General features: G+C 41.1%; 2 protein-coding genes across 5 annotated transcripts in view; one reads left to right on the top strand and one right to left on the bottom strand.

The window, feature by feature from the left end:
* Positions 1–6,326, bottom strand: part of HEPACAM (hepatic and glial cell adhesion molecule) — a 32,991-nt gene extending 26,665 nt beyond the window's left edge. For both annotated transcript variants that reach the window (XR_007245944.1, XM_048513265.1), the window contains exon 1: positions 5,888–6,326. Coding sequence is in view for 1 of the 2 variants with exons in the window: in XM_048513265.1 (XP_048369222.1) it covers positions 5,888–5,972 (85 nt within the window). In the remaining variant the exon portion in view is untranslated. The remainder of the gene's footprint in view (positions 1–5,887) is intronic.
* A 4,498-nt stretch (positions 6,327–10,824) lies between these two features.
* On the top strand, positions 10,825–26,466 carry CCDC15 (coiled-coil domain containing 15). Of its 3 annotated transcripts, none has more exons than XM_048511957.1 (11): positions 10,825–10,855; positions 11,513–11,759; positions 13,484–13,633; positions 13,800–13,994; positions 14,220–14,336; positions 16,924–17,088; positions 17,933–18,049; positions 19,727–19,830; positions 21,622–21,804; positions 24,230–24,378; positions 25,271–26,466. In XM_048511957.1, the coding sequence occupies exons 2-11, from the start codon at positions 11,559–11,561 to the stop codon at positions 25,390–25,392; spliced, it is 1,503 nt and encodes a 500-aa protein (XP_048367914.1). In that variant the 5' UTR covers positions 10,825–10,855; positions 11,513–11,558; the 3' UTR covers positions 25,393–26,466. The 3 variants fall into 3 exon arrangements, with proteins under 3 accessions (XP_048367914.1, XP_048367913.1, XP_048367912.1); XM_048511956.1 differs by having other exon boundaries at positions 10,838–10,937; XM_048511955.1 differs by lacking the exon at positions 10,825–10,855 and adding an exon at positions 11,044–11,269.
* Positions 26,467–27,053: the final 587 nt, after the last annotated feature.

The raw sequence follows: 27,053 nt of genomic DNA, 5'->3' as shown, positions 1-27,053 counted from the left end.
CAGGCCAAAAAGGCCCAGGAAGCCAACTAATGCCAGCCCCTTACCCAGGAATTCCCCCTTCAGTACCTGTCCAAGCTTCTGCACCAGAGGAGTACTGCTGCTGCGATTGCGTTCATATCCAGTAATTGTGCACCAGCATGAACATTCCACATCAGCACAAATACTCCAGTACCGGCGCAAAAGCTTCTTACGCCAACACCAGGGTCCTGAGACCATCTTGCCTCCCCCCTTTGTGGACAACACTGTCAGTCCACTTTTTGGTTGGGTCTTTTCTTAAGTTAGAAAGGCATATTTTTATGCATACCTGGGGACTCATCTGTGAACAAGCAATTCCTATCTAATTCGCAAGTGGTCTGGTTTTATTGGGTTACTGTTTTTGAGACTGGCACGTGGGCACATTGGCACATGAGGCCAGCAACTTCACCATTAGAAACAAGGGTAATAATGATGATGAAAATATGCATAGAAGGGGATAAGTGGATGAGTGATGTACTTATCCAAAATATGAATGCTAAGAAGATGCTGAAAGAAACTTACTGAGGTGGAAAAGTCATACTTTACCAACCCAAAAGACACCATTTTAAATTAAAATTGAGGCAGGAGAACAAACACTTTAGTAGGCCCAGTTTTGATTACATTCTGCTTTTTAAAATATAATTAAGCCATTTTAAAAACATTATTTGTGGTTTAGTCTCTTGCACATAACTGATAATAATATAATAACTTCATCAACACATGACAAATATATTTTCAAAATAAAAGGATTTCTACCTTTCTCATACATAGCTACTTCAGAGGCTCATTTAATTCTTTATACCAACAATCATTCACTATGTAAGGCCAGAGTTGTGATCCTGACATCACCAGGCAGGCCATGTGACTGAATGACCTGCTTTCCCTAAATGGCATTCCTGACTTCCTGTCAAAATCCACAGGCAGGTGTAGCGGCGCCAGTCTTTGGCTTTTGTCCTCATTTGTGCTTAAAGAAGATTTCCTCTGCCTTGGCTTCCAAACTGGAGCACTTGGGAGGGAAATTCCACACAGTGTACTTTACCCATCCTGCTTCCTGGTTGTGACTGTCCTCACTATACTCTGTCCCAAACCCGCTTTTACTGCAGCCTTTTTGGAAAGGACACACACCAAGTGTATTTGCTTGCCATCTGGAAGGAATGGCACCATGTTCCTGCCTTGCAAAAGTCATATCAACATAGGCATAATTTGCTCACCATCAAACCCCTCATGGTGCCATTTCCCTGGAGGGCTTTTGCAAAAGAAAAGTGGTAATTGCTAAAGCACCAGGCAAGACAGAAAAGGGACCATCTGCTGGATCTAGCAAAGGTGGACAACACCACACTGGATACATTGGTGGCCAGTGCCTCCATTGATAAGGAGCTAAGAGACAATAGCAAAAAAAACCCTCTAAAACTCTCTTGCCCTAAAAAACCCTTGAAGGGTTGCCATAAGTTGGAAGGATCATGTAGAGCATAGGTGTCAACTTGCGGCCCTCCAGATCTGATGGACTACAGTTCCCATCATCCCCTGCTAGCATGATTCTGGCAGGGAATGATGGGAACTGTAGTACATAACATCTGGAGGGCCGCGAGTTTGACACCTGTGATGTAGAGTATATTCACCTTTATACCTAGGCTTAATTCTACCACAATATATTCCAACATACTTTGACTTCCTAATAGTGCCATATTATAGAAATTTATGCTGGCTAGATTGAATGCCATCTTATCAGGGGAGCTATTGGGTCATTTAAAAAAGGGACCACACCCTGACCGAGTATGTAAATTTGGCTCTGGTCAAATAAACACACATCAGCATTCTCTATTCAGTCGTGGCCTGCTTAACATGGTAAGAGATAGATGGATAAAACCTTTTATTTGGAACTCTAGGTGTGGATTTTAATATCACTGTGGCAGTGGGCAAGTTTTTCCTCCAGTTGATTAAGATTAAAAATTATTAGTTTGGGATTGTTTATACACAGATAGGTAGATATACCGTTTCCCATCAAAAGATCTAAGTGGAACTGTGAATTCATCAGCTGCCACTTCCTCCCCCTCAAACCCTCACCTGTACCAAACACCAAGCTGGGCCCGACCCTAGGCCTCCCAACCCTTCTCTAAGGTTCTTTCCACAAATGCAGAATAATGCACTTTCAATCCACTTTGAATGCACTTTGCAGCTGGATCTAACTGTGTGAAATAGTAAAATCCACTTGCAAGCAATTGTGAAAGTGGATTGAAAGTGCATTATTCTGTATGTGCGGAAGGGGCCTAACTCTCCCCTGCTCCAAACACCGACTATTTTTAATAGTGGATGCACTATTGACCACACTTATCCCCTTTCAGTGGGAAAGGGGATAGATATTTTCTTTTATTCTCAGTGTGACACTGTTCAGAGTTGAATTCTGAGCCATATCATTAAAGTTAAGTAAAACCTCCTTCTTTAAACCCTCCTGCTGTGTTTCAGCCAATGTGCTCCACTACCTGTAGGCCCTCTAAACCACATACAGGCTTAACTATTGCTACTTGGGTTTCACTCTAGACAGCAGGAGATAATGTATGGGTCAGGAGGTCATGAGGAAAAAGAAGATAGAAATTAGCAAAATGGAAATACCTTCCTTGGGGCAGAAAATTAAACTTGCCCAGAGTACAAAGCAAAGATAGGGCACGCAGGCTTTTCTTGAAGTTAAATAATGAAGAAAACCTGTACCACCTTTCGCCAAGAAAGTAACACTTCCCTACTGAGAGGAAAGGAAGGTTGAAAGGATGCTGACTAACCAGCATGAGCTGTACTGGGACTCCCCACTTTCCCAATTGTTTCAGCTTGGGAAAACAAACAAAATCTTGCCCCACAGCTCTCAGCAAGCAAAACCTTGCCCCATAGCTCTTGGGAGAGTTAGTTCCCTCACATTACAACTGCCAGGAGTCAGAATGGAAGTAAAAATAGAAATGATATGGTAGCTGGCTGAAAGTGAAACACCTTGCGGGGCACGACACCTGTCTCTCTGGAGATTTGATTTGGGGTGTGAGGTGATCCTAAGGTTTAACAGTCTGAAGGGGAAAGTGAGTTAGGAAATACTCCTTTCCATATGGTTAACAAGGCTCCTGAGTTACCACATGAACTTCAGGGTGCTAGCTTGAATATACTCTGTGAAACACCTTGAACATCTATTATCTTTTACAAACAATAAGAACTCTGTGACACACTGACATTTTTCCTAAAAGCCAAATACCATTTGTGTTGAACTCTGGAAACACCTTAATATCTTTAAATAAAAACTGACTTTCTCTACACTGACAATTTCTAATACGATTCCCTGAAGTTGTTAATAACATTCTATAATGTATTTGTTAAACTTTTTAAAAAAAGGTTTCTTGCATGGTTATCAGAGGTAAAACTGAGAGAGAGTAAAGGGGGGGATCACTGTTAACTAACCTGGTTCAGTTAACTATTTATTTTGAAGGGCAACAGGTGGGACAACTAAAGAGAATCCCCATATAGGATGTATATATGCACACACAGAAAAACTGACTGACAACAAGGAAAAGAAGATCTTAAGAAATTTAGGGAGCATTCATTACCTAAAGGTATTGGGAGGTGGATAATGCACGGTTATCTCAAGTAAAACAGAGAGTACAGTGCAGGAATCACAAGGGATCACTCTCTGCCTTCATTTCCAGTGTACTGCCGTGAAATGTTAACACTGCATTACAGATTTACAAAATTCACTCTTCCAGATTCACTCTTCCAGAACACTTCCGACATAATTACATGCAAAATACAAGGTATGATGATAGAAATACAGGCACACTAAGAAGCCACAACAGACTGCAGTCTGCTAGCACAGGCAAACAACAGTTTGCTCCTATGACCCTTTTGTACCAATCTACTTGTAAGATCTCGCATGAACTCCCATATAAAAGCACCATCCATGTAGGAATTTGGTAAAGTATTAAGTGGATCTCAATGCTAGAGTTCACATACAAAAAAGAGCTGGAGGGGGGAGTCTTGATTATTCTGGGAACAGAAATACTTCTTCATTTGCCTTCTTGCAACTCAAAAGCCAGGGGACACAGTGTTCCCGGCACACTGGCTACACACAATAGAGAGAAATTCTGGGACCATCACCACTATACAGCCTTAAGAAGAAAGCAAGAAAGATTAGTATTAGCACAATTCCGTGCCAAGAAAGGCACTTGAATTAAATAAGAGCAGGGGGGAGCCAATATAGCTGACCCGCCTACCTTGGACCTCCATGTTGGTTCACATGATACAAGGCCTTTAAAAAAAAGGATATAATCCATTAATTAATTAAGTTGTCTTGAACTTCAACAGTAAACAGTGTACGGCAGAATTACATGATTCTGTTGTACTTCACAACAGGAATGGACAAGTGCTCAGATTATCAGAGGAAAATTAGAGTTCTCTCTAGCAAGCCCTCCCTTTGAGTAGAGTGCTTAAATCCTCCCCCCATCCCTGCAGCCTTCTCAAAAGGGGAGTTAAGAGGGGGAGGCACAGAAGAGGGGAAAGCTTCTCGCCCTATATTTCAAGATAATTTTTATAAGCCGGGAAGCTACATTAACGCATGAAAACTGTAATTGCAAAATGGCCATTTGCTTCCTTATTAATAATAATAATAATTGCATGTCAACAAGTTGCAACTGGCTCATGCCAACCATAGGACTATGCACTTTTTTAAGGCAAGAGATGATCAGAGGCTGTTAAACACAATCTTCTGTAAAGCAACCCCTGTTTTCCTTGGCAGTTCCAACAACTAAACATGGCCAACCCTGCTTAGCTTCCATATTCTGAAGAGAGTAGGCTAAACTGAGCTATCGGGCTGCACCTGCCCTTTCAGAAGACATTTTTGTGCCTAAGACATCACAAATCTGTCAGCTTCTTCACTGTGCCATATGGGTATTGCACCCAAATTGTCTAGTTTTCACCACTTCAAAACTCCTTTTTACACCTACAGGCAAATCAAGGTAGTACCTGCAAAATCCTTTTCCATTGCTTTCAATGGGATGTACCTCCCAAAAACAATGGTGCTGCTAGATTAAGTTAAATGTGATAGAACTAAAATATATATTTTTGTTATCCACACAGCAGCCTGCAAGGCAGGATGGAATTATGATCTATATTTTGAGGAGGGGATTGGGGTGGAAGAGGGTGAAAGAGAATAGCTTGGCTAAAGTTCATAACAGCAGTAAAATTTGAGCTGGCATCTTCGATTCATAGCAGAGTTTTTCTGCCGCTACAATGCAATTGCATCACAGATCATTTCCTGGAGGCAATGAAAGTATTAAAAACTCCCATACACCCAAACCAGGCACTTCTAAGAAAGGTACTAGCTTTCAGATCCTTCTAAGCATATTTCTTGAATTTTTAATCCCAAAGCCAACATTTAAGACAGGTATTCCAAGCATGGGGTATATCATAACATTTTGAAGAACCTTAACCATATTTGCAACTGACCAGCATTGAACAATGGATCTCTCAGATAATTCATCTTTGCAATAAACGTGTCCAAATCTGCCTGCTTTGTTTTCAAAACTTGTTCAAATTTTGCAAGATGCTCCGCCCGTTCCAAATGTTCATCCTGCCCCTCTGTGTTCAATTTCAGAGGCACCGATCAAATAATCTGCACCAACAAGAACTTTTTGGTTACCGTAATTCCTTCTCAATATGCCAAATCCAAACCTTTCTTCATGAGGGACAACAGCAGGTGCTCAGAGGTGCCTTTTGAAGAATCCTCACCTGTTTGCTGAGCAACGTGCACACATATCTGAACCGAGCCTCATTCCCTCTCCCAAGAGTTTCTGCCAAACCTCACCACCCTTCCCGAAAGCTTTAGAAAAGAGTGCCATTTCCCTACCTGTGTAGATTATAAAAAGACAAGCTAAGTGCACGAAACCAGGAGCCCTGAGAACTCTGGACAAGACTTGCCTTCCCCTCTTCATTTTGGGTTTAGTTTTCGGTCCCTCTTGCACACAATTAGCATGATTTGTCCACTCCGGGCACGTCCCTTAGTACCGCTTGGAGTTGTTCTGTTACCACTGAGCCCAGTGCCAAGTCCCTTTTCAATGAACAGAGCTCTTTGTGTTGTGAGGTTTTGTTTTCTCTTTTCTTCGCTTTTGGTCAGACCTGATGCTTTCTGGATTCATGAGCCCTACATCTTCTGTTTTGAAGGATAAGTTAACTATCCTTCAAGTGAAAAAAAATGACAAAATAAAAACAAAACCAAAATGATATTCCCCAAGTTTTCAACAATTTGGGGCAAAGGTTTGATTAAGCTTCTGGAAGCAAAAAGTCCAGATTCCCTTTCTGTAGCCGCTCAGGAGGTTTTTGATATATGCCACATAGTACCCACAGGACTCTCAAATGAATACCTCAGCAGGTGGGCGAGGCAAATTATAGGAGCTATTTGCATATCCTGGCCTTAAAAAGAGCTCTGGTCATTTTGATTTGTTTTTTTCAAACCTTCCAGAGCTTTTTCTAGTGTCAGTTTTATGGCAAAATTGTTCCAGGCAAGTAGATACAACAACTTGAAAACCGGGTTCTGCACAGGATGTGGCATTTGCAGGCATGAGAGACATCAGTTATCTAAAATAGGAATCCCCCTCCCCCAATAAAGGTTTTTAGACCAGCAACATACAAGGCTTACAAATAGGGTTGCTAGCCTCCAGGTGGGGCCTGGAGAACTCCCAGCATTACAGCTGGTCATCAAACTACATTGAAACAATTTCTCTGGAGAGAATGGCTTCTTTGGAGGGTGGATTCTATGGCATAACACCTTGCAGAGGTTCTTCCCTCCCCCGCAGACTCCATCCCAAACTCTCCAGGGATTTTCTAACCAGAAGTTGGCAACCAACTTCTATTTAATTTTCTTGCACTCTGGAATTGCATGTGTTGTATGTCAATACTGTGTCAAGTTGCTTCCAGCTTATGGTGACCCTTTAAGTTAATGATTTTCAAAATGTCCTATTATTAAGAGCCTTGCTCAAGACTTGCAAACAAAAGGTTGTGGCTTCCTCGACTGAGTCAATCCATCTCATGTTAGGTCTTCCTTTTTTGCTGCTGCCTAAACTTTTTCCCAGCATTATTTCCTTTTCCAATGACAGCGTCTTCTTATAATGTGATCGAGGTACAATAGGCTCAAAGGTTGAAAAACACACTCATCCAATATTTGATGGTGATTATCCAGGCTTTAGTATTCATAGGGGATTGTTTCATTTCGCACACATGGTAAAACAGTTAACACATATAGGCATTCCTGTTACCTGTCAAAGACTGTGGATGTTCCATTATGTTATTATATGCACAAATCTACACATCTGTTCTGTAAAGAAGTTGTGGAATGACTTTCACTTTGAAGATGGTGATTACAGCAGGGAGAAGTTGGTTCCCTTAGTGGAAGTACAAATTTGTGATTGTCAAGGCTGAAAGCAACTTTCAAACTCCTCGCCTTCCTCTCCCCACAACAAACACCTTGTGTGGTAGGGGCTAAGAGAGTTTGGCGACAACTGTGACTTAACCAAGATCACCCAGCAGGCTTCATGTGTAGGACGAGGAAACAAACCTGGTTCATCAGAGTCTGCCTCTCATGTGGAGAAGTGGGGAATCAAACCCGGTTCTCCAGATAAGAGTCCACCATTCTTAACCTCTACAGCACACTGGATCTTGGTCTTCTGGAGATCAACTGCAATAGTGGGAGACTTCCAGGTGCTACTTGGAGGTTGTCAACTCTACAGACTTAGCAGAGTCAAAGGGTAGAACCAAGAGAAAATACCAGTTTACCCAAGGTCTGCAGCTTTCCCTCTCTCTTGCCTGTCTAACATAGGAGTTATGGGAGGAGGGGAAAAGCAGAAAATGAAGAGGAAGTCAGCAGTAGCATTTAGAGAAGATGCTTTTGACTCACCGAAAAGCCTCAGTTGAAAATTAAAATTGGCAGCAAGTCTGATGATGCAAAAGCCTTAACAGAGCAGCACGGCAAAGTCCTTTGGGTTAAAAGGCAGTAAATAGTTTTTGGGTTGTTTGTTTTTTAAAGCACCCTCTCTCCTATTTTTCCCTATCCATGAAAAAAAATCATCATCTGAAAAGTGACTGGGGCTGGTGTTGTAGAATCAGTCATGCCAATGGAAACCTGGGTAGTTGGTGTGACAGGGTGTGACTGCCAATGTAGTGTAGTGGTTGAGAATGTCAGACTAATCTCTGGAAGACCCAAGTTTGAATCCCCACGTGTGCCATGAAAGCTTGTTAGGTAACCTTGGACCAGTCACACCATCTCAGCCTAACATACCTCACAGGGTTGTTGTGAAGAAAAAAAGGCAAAGAAAATTATATAAGCTGCTTTGGGTCCCCACTGAGGAGAAAAGTGGGGTATAAATGAATTCAATACATAAATAAAAATAAACCCTTGCACTGACCTGCTTCTTCAAAGCCAGGGTAAGGGAACTCGAGGCACATCAGATATAGAATAACAATAATAATTTAAAATTATTAGAATTGTACACTGTACTACCCAAGAGTCAGTATAATGGACCAGTGGGGCCAGGACTGAGGGGACACAGATTCAAAGTCCCATTCACCCCTAAAGTACATTGGGTGGCCTGACAACAGTTTTTCTTGCCTTACCTTAAAGGGTTGTTATAAAGATAAAAGATGGCTATGCATGCAACCCTGAATTTCTTGAAGGAAGGACAGGATAAAATAATGCATCGATATATTTTACTTCATTTGTTGTAGGTTGTTATAGATTATAGGTTTGGTCTTAGATGACAGAAGTTCCTGACAACTGTTTACATTAGTTATTCAGAAAAATAACCACTTGAGCCTAAGAGCCTGTGCCATACAACACAATTCACGTTCTTTCATTCACAGGAAAAGCGGCTGAATGTTTCACATACACATAGCTTTAAAAGCAGCAAAAACAGGCATGTACAACAGCCAAATAAATACTGCTCTAGCAGCAACCAGCTTCATTAGAAATAACTAAACATTTTGCTAGCTTGGCAGCTCCAGATTTAAGAGCTTCCTTAATGGCAAGCAGCGATGAAACAATACCATCAACCAACAGGTATTTTGATTTTGTCAGTTTGTCAACCAGTTTAGTTTTGTCGCTTTTAATTTCTGCCTTAGTTCTACCAGCCATCTTCCAGCCTAACTAGGCCAGCATTCCAGCCCCGACATGCCAATTAAATCTCCTTTGTGCTGTCCCAAACTTTTTGAATAGGACACGGTTACAAAACTCAGCCAACTGCTGAAGTGAGCTGGATGCATTTGCAGCTCCAGCTCTGTTGTACTTAATAAAATCCAGTATTTACTACCAAACAGAAAGTGCCAGTTGTTCTAAAATGGCTGATTAAAGGTGAGGGTGGGAATGGCTTGGTGGGTTTCCCAAATGCTCATTTGGTGAGAATCATTCTCTTTATTGCTTGTAGGTTCCAAATCTCCTGAAGGAAACGTCTTCATGGTGGGCATCTTCACAGCCCTGGGTGGCTGCTGAGTTCTTCCCAAAGTGTTCCAATTTATCCCTTTAAAGACATTTTTTCAGGAGAAATTTTCCCAGGCTTTTAAAATTTTTGTTTTAAACCAAAACAACCGATTTCCACTCTCTTTCTCTCTTCTGCTGGAGTTCTTGGCCCTGCCTCCACGCGGTGAAAAAAAAATCACAAACAGCTTTGTTTTCTGGAACAAGTCAGCATCTTTCTGAGTGCCGCAGCCCTTAATTCTAGTTGGCTCAGCTATCCTTTCTTTGATGTGTTGCTGTGATCAGAAAAGCCCCCAAGACACCCAAGTGCTGTCAGCTAGGACAAGAAAAGTATAGTGCCAAAGATGGAAACATTATAAATACACTGTCCAGCAGGGAACAGCAGCATTCCTTCAGAGGAAGGATGAAATTAATGGGATTACCCCTACAAGGATGCCAAATAAAAACATCCACAGTTCTGAGCACAATTGAAGTGGATGGGTTTGGGCCCTAAATGCCACAGGGATTACCTCTTCATCACTGTAGTGGGTACCCTCGACTCATGGCAGAACTAACCCTTTGCCTTAAGTCCTCCTTGTCATCTGCCTCATGAGAATTCTAAATCTGATTTCCATACATATTTTATTGAAGTGACCAGTACTCATTAAAACACGTATTGAAATAAAGACTGTTAGGTCCCTCGTGGCTTCTGTTTTACTTTTCAACCGAACTTAGAACCATCTGCAAAGTAAATGATCTATAACTAAGCCACAGCCTAAGCCCTAAAATGACTCTGAGCAAGTACAAAGTACTGCTCATAAAACAACCTTCGTCTACTTCTATCTCTTAGCAAACACAACCCATTGCATCCCCAAAACACCCTACCCAATATTTATTTTTTTATTTATTTCCATTTATATGCTGCCTATTGTAAGGGCGGCTTACAATAATAAAATATATCATCATAAAACTCGATCTAATACACAGTTATTAATAATTAAAATCAAATCCAAGCAAATAAAATGCAACTCAATTGTAAATTAAATAAATTGTAAATTAAGTAAATTAACATTTACTTAAAATCTTAACACCAGAATTAGTTTTACTATGTCCCTAATGGCAAATACTATGCCTCAGTGGCAAACATCTCTTATTTATACACTGGGTAGGCGTGTCTATCGTTCCAAGGGCGGGGCTAACCCCAGCATCGTGCACAAGAAGGCCGAGCGCTCGTCAAGCTCTCCTCGGCTTGTCTCCGAAGGTGACGTCCTCTCATCTTCTTCCGCCGGATTGGTGGCTAAGAAAAAAGAGGGCGGGGCCGCTGCGCTCCTCTGCGGAAGTGTGACGTCTAAGGCGCGTGATTTCAAAGTGACGGTTGGTAGAGTTTTATTTCCCCTACCCTTTAACATTGGGCGACGGCGGTTGCCATGGCAGGCGCTGCCGCTGGAGTTAAACGGTAAGGATCGGGGGCGGCGGTTGCCATGGCAGCGGTTAGTGAGGGCTGTTGGGGAGCACGAGGGGAAGGGTTGGCTCTCTTTTGGAAACTGCCTGGCCGGTTGGGTATGCGACTAAAAGAACAGTGGAGTGAAATGTGAATCGAGTTACCTAGACACAAATCTCTTCTGCTTTGAAGCGTGGTCAATTCTCGTAGACACGCCACTCTCTCTCAGCCTAATCCACTTTATAGGGTTGTTGTTAGGATGAAAGGGAGAAGGCAGGAACCATGCATGCGCCCCTGAATTCCCTTAATGCTAATTGGTCAATTTTCAGCCACTTGTTTTCTGCAAGGTAAGCTTTTTGGTAAAGATTCTGGAGCAGGTCCAGTTGTGCAATGGATAGCATCCATTAAGATTTACAGAGCACTCTGGACAATGCTTTCTCCGGGGAAAGCCTAATTGAATAGACCTGAGTAGGATTCTGAGTAAGATGTGCTTAGGAGTCTGCTGTCAGTAGTGGTGTGTTCCTTGCTGTGTCTCTCGGTTGCAGCGTTATAGATCAATGCCCTCACACATGCTCTTGTGTTTTGTGCAGAGGCGTTGTCCAAGAGTTCTGGCTTTAAAAGTGGCTTGTGTCCGGGATGTTACCCCCCAAGAAGCAGCAGTTGCAAGTTCGTCGCTGGAGGAAAACCAGAGAGCTACCTTTCTGTGAAAATGGGAGACCTTTCCCAGCAGCAGCAAAGTGGAAGTTTTTAGCAGAGAGGAGCCATCCAGTAGCACCTGTTGGGGCTTGGGTGGAGGGTGCCCCAGAAGATGCAGATCAAGAGGAAAGCCTGGCATTTGTGAGTACTGAGAAATATATTTTGTTTCTTTTGCAGTATTTAGAGCAACATCTTATCTAAATTCACACAGCTATGGAGACACCTTATGCGGTCTCATCCCATTTGTCCTTCTCATCCAGTGTTTGCCACTCTTTCAAGTAACGGCTGTGCAGAGTCTTGACCAGAGAGAAGTGCTACTTAGTTCCAGTAATAATAACTTGAAGTTCTGAGAATTAAACCGGCAATACCGCCTTCGGGGAGGGCGGTATACAAATACAATAAATAAATAAATATTACCTGTGCAAAACATGTGCTGTACCACTGAGCTATGACCCCACTTGGACTAGATTTTGATATCTGTAATTATTAGCAGTTCCCTATATATATGAGCTGAGCTATTATATAAGTTTCATGTGCTATGTGTACCTTGGGGGTGAGGGGCCTTTCCCGGAAATTTAGCTTCCAGGTGTGTGTTTACTTCCATAGTATACCAGTCATTAAATCTGCAAAGTAAGCATGCATACTGAGCATTTCTTAGTAGCTGAAGCATAACTGATCTGTTTAAAGTGATTCCAAGGTGCACTTGCTTGTAAAAGTAAGTATCTTGCTGGATCAGACTAGGATCTGTCTAATCCATCACTCTCTGTGGGTGTTCCTGCAGCCCACTGGGTGGTCCATCAGAAATTTGCCTAAGGCTCACTGTTGGATTGTGCTGTTTTCTGTTTATTCCTGGTGTAATCAAACACACAAGGGATGCTTGAAATTGATGATGATCAATAAAGTGAATCTCAATCTAGACAAGGCTGAAGTGCTGCTGGTCAGTGACAAAACTACTCAAGGATAGAGGAATCGCATTGTCATGGATGGAGTTGCGCACCCTTTGGAGGAGCAGATTCATAGCTTGGGGATACCGCTGGATACTGGCCTACAGTTGGAGGCCTAGCACTCGTTTATTGCATACTTGCATACTTTATTGCATATTGCAGTTCCTTTCTATGCAGTTCCTTTATTGCATACTTGCATACTTTATTGCATATTGCAGTTCCTTTCTATGAACTGTAGCTGATATGCCAGCAATGGATGTTCCTCAAAATGTGTGATTTTACTACAGTGATCCATGCTCTGATTCAGGTTCGATTACTTGTTTATATGCAACCATCTTTGAAAACGGTCTAGAAACTTTATCCAAAATGCTAGCGGCTAGGCTATTGTCAGGCCTAAAATATATCGTTCCAGATTTGAAAGATCTGCATTGGATGCCTATTTGTTTCAGGCACAATTAAGAGGGCTGGTTCTTTCTTTTAAATCTTAAACAGTTTAGGGCTAGGTGACCTGAAAGACCATAATCTCCCATATTGTCCAGTTAAGATCTGTTTAACAAGACTGCTCTTTGCACCCTTGCTTTCAGGGGTGAGGCAAGTAGCAACTGGAGACAGGGCCTTTTTGTAGTGGCACCTTCTTGTGGAATGCCATTCTCCTTAAGCTCCTCTGGCACACATGTTGCTTTTTTTTAGGCATCGATCTGAAACATTTCTGTTCACCCAGACTTTTAATTAAGGGGTTCATTTTTTTAACACTACTATAATCTGGAAACTGTTATTTTAACTTGTCAGCTGTCTATTTTTATGGGCTATGTTTTTATGCTGGATTTTAATTTATATTTTTAAGGTTTTGTTATTGTGAGCCGTTTCAAACTGATTCATAAAAAAACATCATTTTTTTCTAAATCAAGTCTGTTTTTTAAGACTTCAGCAGCTGTCATTGAAGAAGAATACAGAGAGCAACAAAAAGAAAAAGAGAAGGTTCTGAAACATTTTCAAGAACAGGTCAAGCACAGAGTGAACCAGCACGTTAAGCAGAGAAAAAAACAGCAACTTCAAAAATCATATGAAGCAGTAAGCCAGTTTTTCCTAATGTTCAGATTTGCTTCTCTTTACTGCATGTATATGACCTTTCCTTAAAAGGCCAGTTAATCAAATGTGAAGTCCCAGAAAAACTGACAACATATATGGTTGGATCTGTACCTTTTGTCATGTTCAGTGTCCTTTTTCCACCCTGTAGGCTCTAAAAGAAGGCTCTGTTGCGATAGGATTTTCAGATTCTGCACCTCAGTTAACTCCCAAGAAAAGCACATGTTTATACAGATGCGACACAAATTCTGCCATTTGCAGTTCTGCTGGTGTGCAGCACCCCAGTAACATGCAGCAGTGGGAAGGAGAAATGCCAGATGCACAGTTCTCAGAACAAGCCGAAAGTGTGAGTGTCTGCTTTCAGTGAAGGTCGTGCAAACTTTGCTTATAATTTCAGTAACATTGTACTGCTGTCTTCCAGTTGACAGCACATGAGAGGTAATTGACGAATGTGGATGTTTTTCTCCATAATGCTATATTTTCTGTGCATACTATGCAGATATTCCCTGTTCTTTTAGAAGGGTAGGATGCAAAAATATCTATAAATAAAGTTAATATCTCACTTTGGCAGGTAAGAACAACTGTGCAGCAAGTTCGTTTCAGACTGGCTTCTTGCAAGACTGTATCAGAAGGAGACCCTCCTTCTGAACTGCCTGGAGGTTCTTGGGGAAACCCTCTGAATACACAGGTGAGTTCTAAAGAAAATTAGCTATTTTGCTATGTTCTGCCAGTGTTCCTTTAGTATTTATCTCTTTAGGTTGCCTTTGTGATTAAGAAACAGAAATAAACCTAATCTGATAGAATCATTGGAAATTCTATGATGATTAGTAATAGGCAACTGAATACAACATCAGTTACAGTGCAATCCTGAGAATGGGGATAGTTGCGCTACAGCTGGGAATGGGGCTGCCACACCACCTCCAAAGAAGCTTGCTGTGCCATAAACAGCAAGCCAAAAGTGATGCTGCCCCTTCCCCTGTGAAAGCAGTCTATTCAGCTCAATGAGCTGTCCTGCTGATTTTGCTGGCATAAGTCTGCCTGCAAATGGGGACATTCCCAGGCCAAAAGGGCTCAGAAAGCTACCTAAAGCTGGCCCTGGGAATACCCCCTTCAGCACTGGCACAGACTCCTGCCCAAAGGACTACTGCTGCCAAGGCTGCACTGGCACCCAGGTGTTGTGCTTGTGTGCGGTTGCCCAACACCACTGTAAGTACTCCTGTGCTGGCGTAAATGCTGTTACTGGGGTCTCGCTACCTCCTCAATGGTTTCCCTTCTAGTTTTGCACTGTAGAAAAGAAAATAGCAGTTATGAGCCAGGTACAACATTATCTTTAAATGCCGGAAAAAATTAAAAATGTTTTCATCTCGTGCCAGCAACTCAGAATGATAACACCAGGCAAATGAATGCAGGGAGGGAAGTTGATAGACAAGGCACCACCTGTAGGAAATGTCCAGTCTCTTGTGACCACCAGTCTTTCTTTTGAAGGAGGGGGCACGGCGTATGATCTCTCATAGTGATTGTAACAGCCAGGCAAACTTGTATGAGAGGAGGCGAGCCTTTGCTGATTTTGGCCAGCTGCAAAGCGTGATCTAGGATTTAATTCTAAGCATACTGACAGGAAAGCAGTCCCAGTGAACCCACTGAGAGTTACTTCCAAAGAAATCATATTTAAGAACAGGCTGTTAGAACAAAATGAGTCCTTAGTATGGGGTGAAAATGTGTTCTTGTTATGACTTGCACAGCCACCGTTTTGTTGCCATATAGCTATCACATTAGAATTTGCACTCTGTTTTTGTAAGGTCCTCTCCCCTAACTTTTTGTCAAATTAATAAACAGAAAGTAGATTGGCATATCAGTGCTACTTGAAGTGGATATTTCATGAGAAGCTCTGCTTGGGAGAATGGAAGTTGATAGTCTGACAGACTGCCAGGAGAATGACTGTTTTGCTTGCCTCACTGCATCCATAAATGTTGGTGCATCTGCTATCCAGCTATTCCTTTTTTAAAAACACCACCACAGTCTCCTAGAAGAAGAACGTGGAGCTTATAAATAACTTTCTTCATGCCTACTTAAGCATGCAGGTTTCTCCTATTGCTTAACAACAGATGTAGTAGATGGGTTTGTGGTACTAGACAAGCTGTGATTGCATTCTCTCACTGCTGCTGAACTGTTGAAATGTAAAGGTGTGATCTCTGAGCTTCAGCCGGCAAATTTACTTCCAGCTTTTCTGTTGTGCTTCAAAATATTGCACTGTTGTGTCCTTCTGTGTTAAGCTAGCTAGACAGTCTGCCATGAATTTCAGCAATAAAAGAATAAAATGGATTTTACCCTTTCAGTAATTTCTGCGTAATTAAGGAGCAAGAGCTCAGATGAATGTTTTGAAGGCTCGAACTTACTGTTGAATATGAGCTGATAAAATATCCTTATCTAAGTAGTAATGCTGGCTGAAAGCACAAGTCATATGTTAATTTTTCACTAGAGATTCCTAAGACTCCTTTCTGAAATGAAGCCCCATTAAGTAGACCTGAGTCAGATTCTGAATAGACCTGTTTAGGATTGCTGTCAAGTCCGCACAGTCCACTTAAATCATCCCGGAAGTGTTGGCTTTATCTTCCCCGTTACGCAATTGCTGGAGGTGATAAGATATCATTATCTTACATTGCATGATATGGTTTACAATGTTAAGTAAACAGATGAGAAGTTTCAATTGTGATGTGGTAATTACAGTTGATGAACTTGCGCTTTAGAAAATGAAGCCTCTTTTCTCTGAAAATGTGGGAAGATGCAATTAGAGTTGAAGTGGAACAGCACAACTCAGGTCAAGCGGGGGGGGGGGATTTGAAGCATAGCATGGGTGAGAATGGGAGCTGTATGGTTTCTTCACATGTGCCCTTCTTTTCCACACAAATAGATTTTTAAAGGATTGTTAATTGGGGGAGATGGGTAGCCGGGGTTACTTTTGGTCTTGGAATCCTACTCAAACACTTATAATTAAATCAACTCATAAAAACAGGTGACTGGTTTGAGTGAAGGGTTCAACTTTCCTCACTCACCTGTGTTTTGCTGTAAATGATTCCATCCTCTGTCTTCATAGGAATTTGGTGGGAACATGATTTTTCACACAGAAGCACTGTGGGGTTGGGATATGTGTCTGAGGGAGGCCACTTGGGTTCTTTGTTGTATAGTCCTGTCTTGATCTTCAACTTCCATCATTCCTGTTCAGTTCACCTGAAATCCTTGTTTTGAAATATTGCTTATATTGGGGGGTTTTTTAGAAGGCAAAATCCAACACAACAACTGCAGTAAATACAGAAGAGGATTATCCCAGAGAGTTTCCTCCGAAGGGATACCATGGGCTTGCCACAGGAGTGCAAGAGCAGGGAATGCAGAAACCAGAAAAAGGTGGCAAGGGCGACTACTATACAATCCAGCTTGAAAAAGTAAGCTTTCTCCAACACCCCACTTATTCTAATATAAGATATTGGCTCTTCGCAAATACTTTGGAAGAGTGGTCACTTTCTTTGGATCTGATGTCAGAGGAATGGAGAGGCTTTTTAATGGCTTTTTTCCTGCATTTTCAGTTCAAATGGTAGCTGGGGGTTGCTGTGGTTTAGTTCAGTTGGGTGAAATAAGGGATGTAAATAATTTGCTGAATTATACATATCTAATCATTTGATATATGTACACCGTACATTGTAGTCACTTCATGCCTTGTGTTTTGTGTAATGTTTTCGTAATTTACTACTACTACTAATAATAATTATTATTATTATTTATTACGTTTATATATCACCCTCCCCCGAAGGGCTCAGGGCGGTGAGCATAGAATATGCAGGCAGAGTACAAATAAAATCAGACAAATAAATTATGACGCTGCACATTTTAAAACTAAGCCCCTTAAAACGCAGCGTACTAATTATACAGCACAGTAACAGATGGCATCTCGCGACTAAACCCCCTAAGATGTGAATGTTGATATTTGTACTGTAAAGGGTCTAAAGATCACCTTTTCATCTTTTATATTGATTCATTTATGGAACAAATTTCAATTATTATAAATCATATGGGACTAGCTAAAGTCCCATTGAAATCAGTCTTCCCACTGACATCTATGATACGTGCTTTTGGATTGCTTGTGCCCATGGTGGCTATGAAAAATACATAATTGGTTATATAAAACGTCAGGTGATGTTTAAAGGAAAAACAAGGTACTGCAGGTTAAACTTCATTTTAAGTTTCTCAAAGGTGCTGAGGTTTGTTTCTTCTTTGGTTTCCTACTTGCAGATTAGTAGCGACATAATAAAGACTTCCACTTCAGCTGGCACTTCAGCAGTTGGTGCTGAAACCCAAGCTCCTCTCGTCCTGTGGCCTGGAATGGAGGAAGAAGAGCTGAGAAAGGAGGTATGGACACCTCGATCAAATCACATTGCAGGTGGCGTCTAGGGGAAAACAATGTGAGACCGTGGAGGCTGCAGGCATGATTCTTTAGCTTGGTTTGTTTATTTCTTCCATTTATACTCCACCCTAGTATAAATGGCAGCCAGGGCAGCTTACATAATGGGGTTAAAAGACCTGTTACAACACGAAACATTAAAATCCACCATAAAAACATCCTTTAAAATAGTCAATAAAAACATCCATTAAACATTCCCACCCTTCAGCTGGCATCAATACGGGGGACCCTGGGGGTCCCACACTGAAGGCCTGGGTAAAGAGGAAGGTTTTAACCAGGCGCTGAAATCCATAAAGTGTCGGCACCTGGCGAATTTCCACAGGGAGGCTTGAGGCCTGCCACAGAAAAAGCCTTCCTGCGTGCCCCCTCCCACCATACCTTGGCAGCAGAAGGGATCACCAGGAGGGCCTCCCCACTTGACCTCAGTGCACGGGCCAGCTTATCCTGATATTAGACTGCAGTTTCTCATTTTGAGATCAAGCCTGAAAGGAGCTTTAGGATCCCTTTTCCACTTTCTCCCATGCATTGATCATGAACTCCTTTGGTGCCTCTACATCCAAACTGATAAACTGTATTTGTGCTTGCTTTTCAAACTGGGAACAAACCATAGCTTTCTGGTGCAAGGCAAAGCATTTTGCCTCAGACCAGGGATTTGTTTATTAGCTTGCTGTGGTTGAATGGAGGAAATAATTGTATGACCAATCACATCACGGTAAGCCATGGTTTGGCATTTAGATTTAACTTGGTTCAGACTGTCTCACAGCTTCTTTTGAAAGGGATACTGAACTTGCCAGACTGACAGGTTTAGGGTAGTAGAGATTGCACCACATGCATAAAGTTTTGACAGCCACCAGCCATGGCTTAAGAAGCAAAGGCAAACACCTCAAATAGTGCTGTGGAAAGAGATTCTGAAAGGGCCGGGGGCAGTTTGAGTTGTCTGCTCACAGATGACAGAATTCTCAGTTAATCAGGGAAGTGCAAAATTTCCAAGGTATGATTCATCTCAAATTCTGAAAGATTTTAGATGTGGCGTTTCTAAGCCACTGCTTCTTGTGTGTAGAAAGATAGTTTCTGCGTGATCAGATTCTCATGGACTACAGTTCCCTTTGGTCTAGTAGAACTTTTTCAGTCTACTGAAGAAATTGGCAATGTAAAATAAAAGCACAGTGCTTCATTCCTGGTTCTGTACTTCAGATGGGTTGAGCACCTGGTATAGGATTTTGATTCTATAATCACAAGAGCATAAGAAACAGCACCTTTGAAACGTGCATCTTACTTGAATGAGAGTAAAGGTGAAGTGCAGCTCTGTGATATAAATACTGGCCAGCAGAGGGAACTGCTTTCTGCTGGAGGTTCATGTTTTTTCCATTTTAACTGCTGCAATAAATGATAATGGCCATAACAGTAATTGTCCCATGTAGCCAGTTTGAGCTTTACAGGTACACTTTCGGTGACAGAACACAGTATCAACAACACACAGGCTGTTATGAGATTATAAAAGTGTAGCATAAATTCTTCCCTTCTTGGCTCCCTATTTCTCTATGTACCATCCAGAGTCTGGTATCTTTCAGTATCAGTTCCAAGGTTTGCCCAATATTGGTCTGAGATTGTCCTTTTTCCTGTAGCGTCAAAACCAGTACCTGAGATACAGGCGTCTCTTCATGGATATCGAAAGAGAACAAGTTAAGGAGCAGCTAAGGCAGAAGGAATGGCAGAAGAAAATGGACAAGTACTTTGTTTCTTTAAAATATTTATACACTGCCTCCTGACCTGCAGCTTTTGAGGCAATACAATATATTACCATCCTTTTCGCCAGTTTGCTCAGATTGCTGAATCCAAGGGCCTGGCACCAGTGCAAAACATTTGTAAGAACTGAACAGTGCATAGGAGAGAGTAACATTTTGGCTGTGATACATAGGGTGGTGATACTCTAATAAATCACAACAGTCAATTTAATAGGTGTAATAGCAGAATAGCATCATGTTTTCCAGTCTGCATTGCAAGCCATTTTTACAATTAGTTCTGTCTTCAGTTTGTCAATGCTTGGAGGTGCTTTAGTCAACTTTAGCTGTTCTAGACAGTTTCATCAAGACTAATAAGGGATTCAATTAATCTACTTCTTAGAGCCTACCTATGGTGGTCCTTGGCCTCACTTCCCAGGTTGATGAAAGTTGGTCATGTAGGCACAAGAACAGGACAGGACCTATAATCTCATTTATAATTACAAATAGGAAATGTAAAAGCAAGTAGGACCACAATGTGATTAAAGAATACTCGGATCAAAGGGGACTTGCATTATGAGCCTGTTACGTTTTTGATTATCCCTTTTGATGGCTGACCTCAGAAGCTTTCTCCCTCCCCCTGCCCTTCCAACATGAGTGAGTCACCAAAATCTTATCAAAGGAAGGTTAAAACGATTGGGAGATAACCGAGCCCGTGAGCATGCATTTAGTAATGAACTTTACACCTGCAGCCTTTTAATTCCCATTGGAGGCACTTGTAAATAAATGACTGAAACAAAACTTTGCTTAATGGTTGCAGGTTACTTGGAACGATAACTTCTGAACTAATACTGTTCTTGAACAGATCTTCTAATAATCAAAGTCATGTCATTAGATGGCCACTGTCAGATTTCTTTTTAAAGAGCAGAACCCCTCTTCAAATTAATTGAATGGCTACTATTTCTTATTAAAAAACAGGGGGTAGAAGGATCTTTCAGGTACTACTCAAGGAGCATGCACTAAGATGTGATTATACAGAAGTACGTGAAGCATCAGGCACTGCCATAACCAATGCACGTGATGGGCGACTGGTTGTGGAATCTTCCTGTCTGTGGGAGTGAACTTGCTTATAATCTGTGCGGAGTAAAGTTAACGTGGCATTATTCCTATAGTATTTTTATAGGAGGAAGTGTTACAAAGATGTAATAAAGTCTCTGTAAATACTTTATCTGCAGAATAACTACACAGAGAGAAAGATGGATTGAAAGGCCATAGGCTTTGCTGCTAAGCAAATATTTTTCCTTTAAATTCTAGTACTTTTCCATATAGTATATGAATAGCTTTTTTTAAAAAAACCCCAGCAATCTGCATTTCTTTAAAGTCAGGTCTGATAAACGGCTTTCTTGCTGATTTCAATAAATTATACTTGGCATGTATAGAATGCTTTTCCTGGGGGTTCAACCACTGATTGAAGTAGTTTTTATGCCACCCCCATAATGTAGACTGTCCTGACTAGATGGCCCAGGCATCTATAGATCACCTAGGTCCATGGGCAGGAACACTTTGCACAGAAAAAAATCTTCAATCATGTGCAGCATCATTCTTTCAAAGGGCTGACAATTCTGAGACAGGAGGAATAATAGTCCCTGTTTAATAAGCCTTTACTGTTTTTCCTTTCTTTTTCATGAGAAATTCTCAATAGAATTGAGTGCAATTGTGCCCTTCTAGCTCATAGTCCTGCGCTGTAAGCATCTGACCCTTTTCACTTTGAAAGACTGAAATTCCATTTCTGTCCACAGAATTAAGAAAGAAAAGGAGCACCAGCGGTTTGCAGAGGAGCAGAAAATGCAGGAGGCTACCTCCCATGAAATTCCTAACTCTACTGAGAAAGCTTCTGAAAAACTGGAACAGCTTAAGCTAGAGGACATGAAAGAAAAGGAAAAGATTGTAGCAAAACAGCAGAGACACAAAGAATATGCAAGGTGATATGTTTGAGCAAGGATTATTTTGCTTACCTGAGATGCAAGATTCAGAAGTTAACTTCACTTGTAGGACCCAGCACTAGCAAAGTTCGCTGAGTCCCACTAGACCCCAGGTAAAACTGCAAACGTAAGAAGAGCCCTGGTGGTTCATAACTGTGGTCCATTTAGTCCAGTATCCTGTCTCACATAGTAGCCAACAGAGCATAAAAACCTTCCCCTGATATTGCCTCCTGGCAGTGGTATTCAGAGGTTTACTACCTCAGAATGTGGAGTCACTATGGCTAGTAGCCACTGATAGACTTATCCTTCATGAACCTATCTAACCATCTTTTAAAGCCGTCTATGCCTGTGGCCATCACTGCATCCTCTGGCAGCAAATCCCACAATTTAATCACTTGTTGAGTAAAGAGATATTTCTTTTTGTCTGTCCTGAATCTGCAACCTATCAACTTCACTGGATGCCCTTGAGTTGTGGGATTTTGAGAGAAGGTGGAAAAAGGCCTGTCCACTCTTTCAACTGTGTATAATTCTGTAAACCTTTATCATTCTCTTCCCGCCCCCAAGTTATTTCTTCTCAGAATCTTAAGTGTGTCCTAATAGGAAAGGTACTCTTATCCCTTAATCATTGAGTTTTCTCTTCTGTACCTTTTCCAGCTCTGCAATGTCCGTTTTGAGATGCAGTGACCAGAATTGTACCCTGTATTCCAAATGAGGCTGTACTATAGATCTTTATAGGGACGTATCATCTGTTTTATTTTCAATCCATTTCCTAATAATCCCCAGCGCAGAGTTTGCTTTTTTCACTGCCGTGACACACTAGATTGACATTTTCATTAAGCTATCCAGTGTGTTCCCACAATCACTTTCCCTGTCAGTCTCAGCAAGTTCAGAACTGGTTAGCGTATGCTTGAATTGGGGATTTTTTGCTCCATCATGCATAATTTTTTGACCACTTGCCCAATTTGTAAAGGTCTTGCTGGAGCTCTTCGCACTCATCCTTCAAATTTTATTTTCAATTCTTTCAACCATAAGTTGGTAGGATTATAAATAAAACAAAAACAAGGGAATACAATACGTTCTAAGATCATTTAAACATTAAATCTGGTGGTAGCTCTTAGCCAGCCATCTCTGTTAAAAAATAACAATTTCAAAATAATACAATTACTGGATCACAAGGCAGCAGAGTTAATGAGAGATCCCAATACATCATGCCTAGCTACTGTAAGTTGAGGTCAGTGTACCAACACCTGTGATATGGTCTCGATAGCTCCAGGCACACAAGAAAAGTTTCTTTCAGTCCAGGGAGTACCTTTAAACCTTCCTGTGTATGCAGCTGTTGTAAGTGAATTACATTTCACTAGAAAGATTAAAAATCTGTGTTTGGGATTTTTTATAGTAATCAAATAATTCGCAACTATAAAGGCTATAACCATAATATAAGGGAGAACACTACATGAATCAGTAACCCAAACCAATCATGGGACATAGTTATATTTGATATAGTTCTTGAAGGCTTCCTGAATAATAAATAAGTTATCATCTAGTGAAGATCCAAGTTTTCACAGTTTATCATAAAAGGCCTTTGCACTAGGTGATAGAAATAAATGTTGCGTCATTAGATGCATTAGTTGACTTGGAAGCTCAAATAAAAATATTTTTAGCCACACCTTAATGGCATATTTCCTTGTGATTGATTGTGAAGAGCACAGTCCAATTTCTGATCTAATGATTGAGTTGGATATACAATTGGGAATTCCAAGTTGGTTTGAAGTAAACCTTTGTGCAGCCAATAGTTAATGAATTGTTTAATTTGATTTCTCAAGCCCTGCCTTGTCAATGCTAATAGTAAGACATCATCAGCATAACCCATTGTATTAATTTGATGCCCCCCTAACAATGGAGCCATTACGTTCACTTTCAACAAGAAGGGACTCAGATCATTTAAACAGAGTGCAAAAAGAATTGGAGCCCAATTGCAACCCTGCCACACTCCTTTTACCACAGGAATACTATTAGTTAAGAAACCTTTCCTTGACTGCTACCAAGGAGTCTTTGGTGAAGTACCTTGTCAAAAGCCTTTTGGAAGTCCAAGTATATAAAGTCTACTGAGTTACTGTATTTATGTGTTTGTCCACTTTTTCAAAAAAACATGCTGATTTCCCTTCCCCAGGCTTTGTTGTGCTGTGTAGCTAATAATTCTGAGTTTAAAGATTCCAAAAGATCTGGTGATTCTCCATTAGCCACCAGTATCCCTGTGACTGATTGGAGCATAAAGCTACTGCATCTGCTCCAACCAGTCACGGCCAAGTTGGGAGTGGTTGCAGTCCTCTTTGGTTGTGAGAGTCAACACAGAAGGGTTGGATGACACGTCCATTTTGGCATTGAATTACTGCTATCACATACAACATTTTTTTTCCCCCCCCAGATATGTAGAAGCATTACGGGCTCAGATGGAGAAGAAAATCAAAATGTACAATATCAGCTTGCCTTCCTTGTGCTTCTGTGGGTCAGATTTCTGGGACTGTCATCCTGATAGCTGTGCAAATAACTGTGTGTTTTATAAAAATCATAAAGGTAGATATGGTCTTCTAAAGTCTGTATTATTACCCTTATTACAAGCATATTCTACATACTTGGCTTGGATTTAGATACTGGTATCATGGCTAGCAGCTTTTAAAAAACTTAACAGATGGTGCCAGTTTTATACTTTGAGTAACTACTGTGAAGGAACCAAAATCATAAGTCAGTGGCTCTTCCAACTCAACGATTCTAAGTGTTTCAGAGCTAAACCTTTCTGAGAATGTGACATGTTTCTCAGGCTTGGAAACAGTTTCTAATGGATGGGATGAGAAATGCTTTGTTTCATTTTATAGCGTCCAGACTTAAATTCCTTCCCTGTTATGTTACTCATCATTCTAGCGTTGTTAGTGTAGGTTCTTTGAACATAGACACCAGTTTGTGATAAACAAACATGATACACTGCTCTTCAAATAGTATAGACCTTTAAAATGTGGTTAGACAAATCTGCAAATACATTATAGACAAAACTTCTTATGTTAAACTAAGTATATGTCTTATCCCATAAAGAGCTTGAAGCATTGTATACCTTTTTCTGAAATGTAAAAGATAAAGGTACATTGTATTTGACACAGCCTTTAAGCTGCATCCTTTGCCTCTTTAAGGTTGTTGTCTAAGTAACGCTATCCTCTCCTTGGTTATGCTAAAAGCTTTCCTGCTGCTCAGTTAAACCACATCAGAACCCGCATTATAGTTCGGTAGTTTTGAATCCTATAGATGTTCTCTCCACTTGAAAAAAAATGCCTTTGGCAAAACCTGGAGCTACTTTCATTGTTTTGTTACTGACTTGACAAGCAAAACCAAAATGCAGAATAATTCTTCAGGGAGCTTACTCCAGCAGAGTAAAGTTGCATCCAGGTTACATAATGCTATTCTTTTCTCTTTCCAGCATATGCTGACGCCTTGAGATCTGTGATCTCCTCTTGTAACGTTTTTGATGGAGGCTCAGACACAAGACTCGCAGTTCATACGTTTGCGACTGTACATGCCCGTTCTGAGAAGAATTCTTAAAAGACGATGGTGCTTCCCTTTTCCCTCTGACTGTTCTATCAAGACTTCTGCAAACACCTGATTCTGTAAATGCAGGGATGCCCAACAAACTCTGCATTTTGACCCTAAATCCCTGTTAAAATGAACCACAGAGGAGGCCTGCCCCATGGTAGTCCTCCCTTTCCCCTCCTGTACCAATCTTGGTCTCCTGCAAGATGCCACAGTACCATAACATTCTATGCATACCACATAAGGAATTAGTCTTGGAAGAAGCCATGGATCGATCAAAGTCTGGATGAATGTTCCCATTTTCGCAGGGACATTCAATCAAATGCAGCACCTTGGACTCCAGAGGTTTTGCTTTTTCAAGGCTTAAGCAGCAGCAACTTCTCCGTTCTGCTCATCTCATTTTGCTTGGGAACAGCCTCACCTTGACTCAAGGCAGCTCTCTTCATCCTGTAGACTGTAAGAATGCAACTGAGGTCATGCAATCGCTCCAGAAGGACAGCTAACCTCACCAGCAATCATGATCACCGGCCATGTTCTCATGAGTGAATATTTGCATGTAAAGAAATTCAGCCAAATTACCATGTTCTAAGATTTTTTTTTAAAAAAAATAGCTACTTGTAGAATTGAACAAAATCCTGATCTATTTGATAGTAGCTAAGTGTGAGAGAGTCTGTTCACGATTTGAATGTGGGAAGAGGGCAGGGAAGGCTGTTGAAATGGTTCAGCTTCCTTCCCCATTGTTATAACTTGAGCCAGAAAGTTACTGAACAAATTATTCTAATTTTGATAGGAAAATATTTTAAACAGATTTTAAAGCAGGGCTTTTTGGATGCCATGCTCTTCTGATCCACACACTTCCCATCTGCAGGAAGCCAGGCTTCTGATATAATGTTTTCACCTTTTAAAATCTTGGTATGTACCTGTGTACTGTTATGGGGTGTTTTATGTGGTATTACAGCAGCCACACAAAGCTTCTGCATGTGATATTTGGAAGCAGTCTGATTAGACTGCAGACTTTTCTAGCGCGTAATTCTTTATAAATAACAATAAATGTTTTTATTATATAAAGGATACACTCATATAATATACAAGCCTCTTATTTTTAATTATGGTTGTAGGTTGGATTAAATGGACTTAGAAGGACCCTGCTTGCTGACTAAACTACAGTACACCACATGTGTTCAAGCCTCATAGCATTGTCTGAACTCAGAAGTATGCTTTTGACTCCTGCATTGTTTTGGTTTGGCCAGGTCTGGCAGAAGGCTGCCTGAACTTCCTTGGTCAACAAAGCAATGTGATTTTGATTTCTGCATTTCAAGCTCTAGCACTCATACTGTTGACCTCTGAGACCCTGAGCAGGAGAAGACACCTCTGAGGTCTGAATTTGGATGTAGCCACCCTCCAACCCCGAAGGATGTTTTCAGTAAATGTGCTTAGATTGTGCTTCCAGGGAGCTGGTGGGAACTGTGGAAGTTAAGTAAGGTGAAGTTAGTATCACAGACAGATTGAAAGACTTGGCATAGGGACAAATCATGTCTTGTTGACTGTATGAATCACACAGCTTCATTGATGTTTAGGTATGTGGAAGGTTTGTGCTTGCAGATGGATTTTTTATATGAGAAATTTTTTTTCTCTGAGGAACGCCCCTCCCCTATGGCTCAGTTACCCTGAAA

The sequence above is a fragment of the Sphaerodactylus townsendi genome, linkage group LG12, assembly GCF_021028975.2.
Source record: "Sphaerodactylus townsendi isolate TG3544 linkage group LG12, MPM_Stown_v2.3, whole genome shotgun sequence".
In the NCBI taxonomy this organism is placed as follows: Eukaryota; Metazoa; Chordata; class Lepidosauria; order Squamata; family Sphaerodactylidae; genus Sphaerodactylus; species Sphaerodactylus townsendi.
This window is presented reverse-complemented; position numbering and strand designations above follow the sequence as displayed.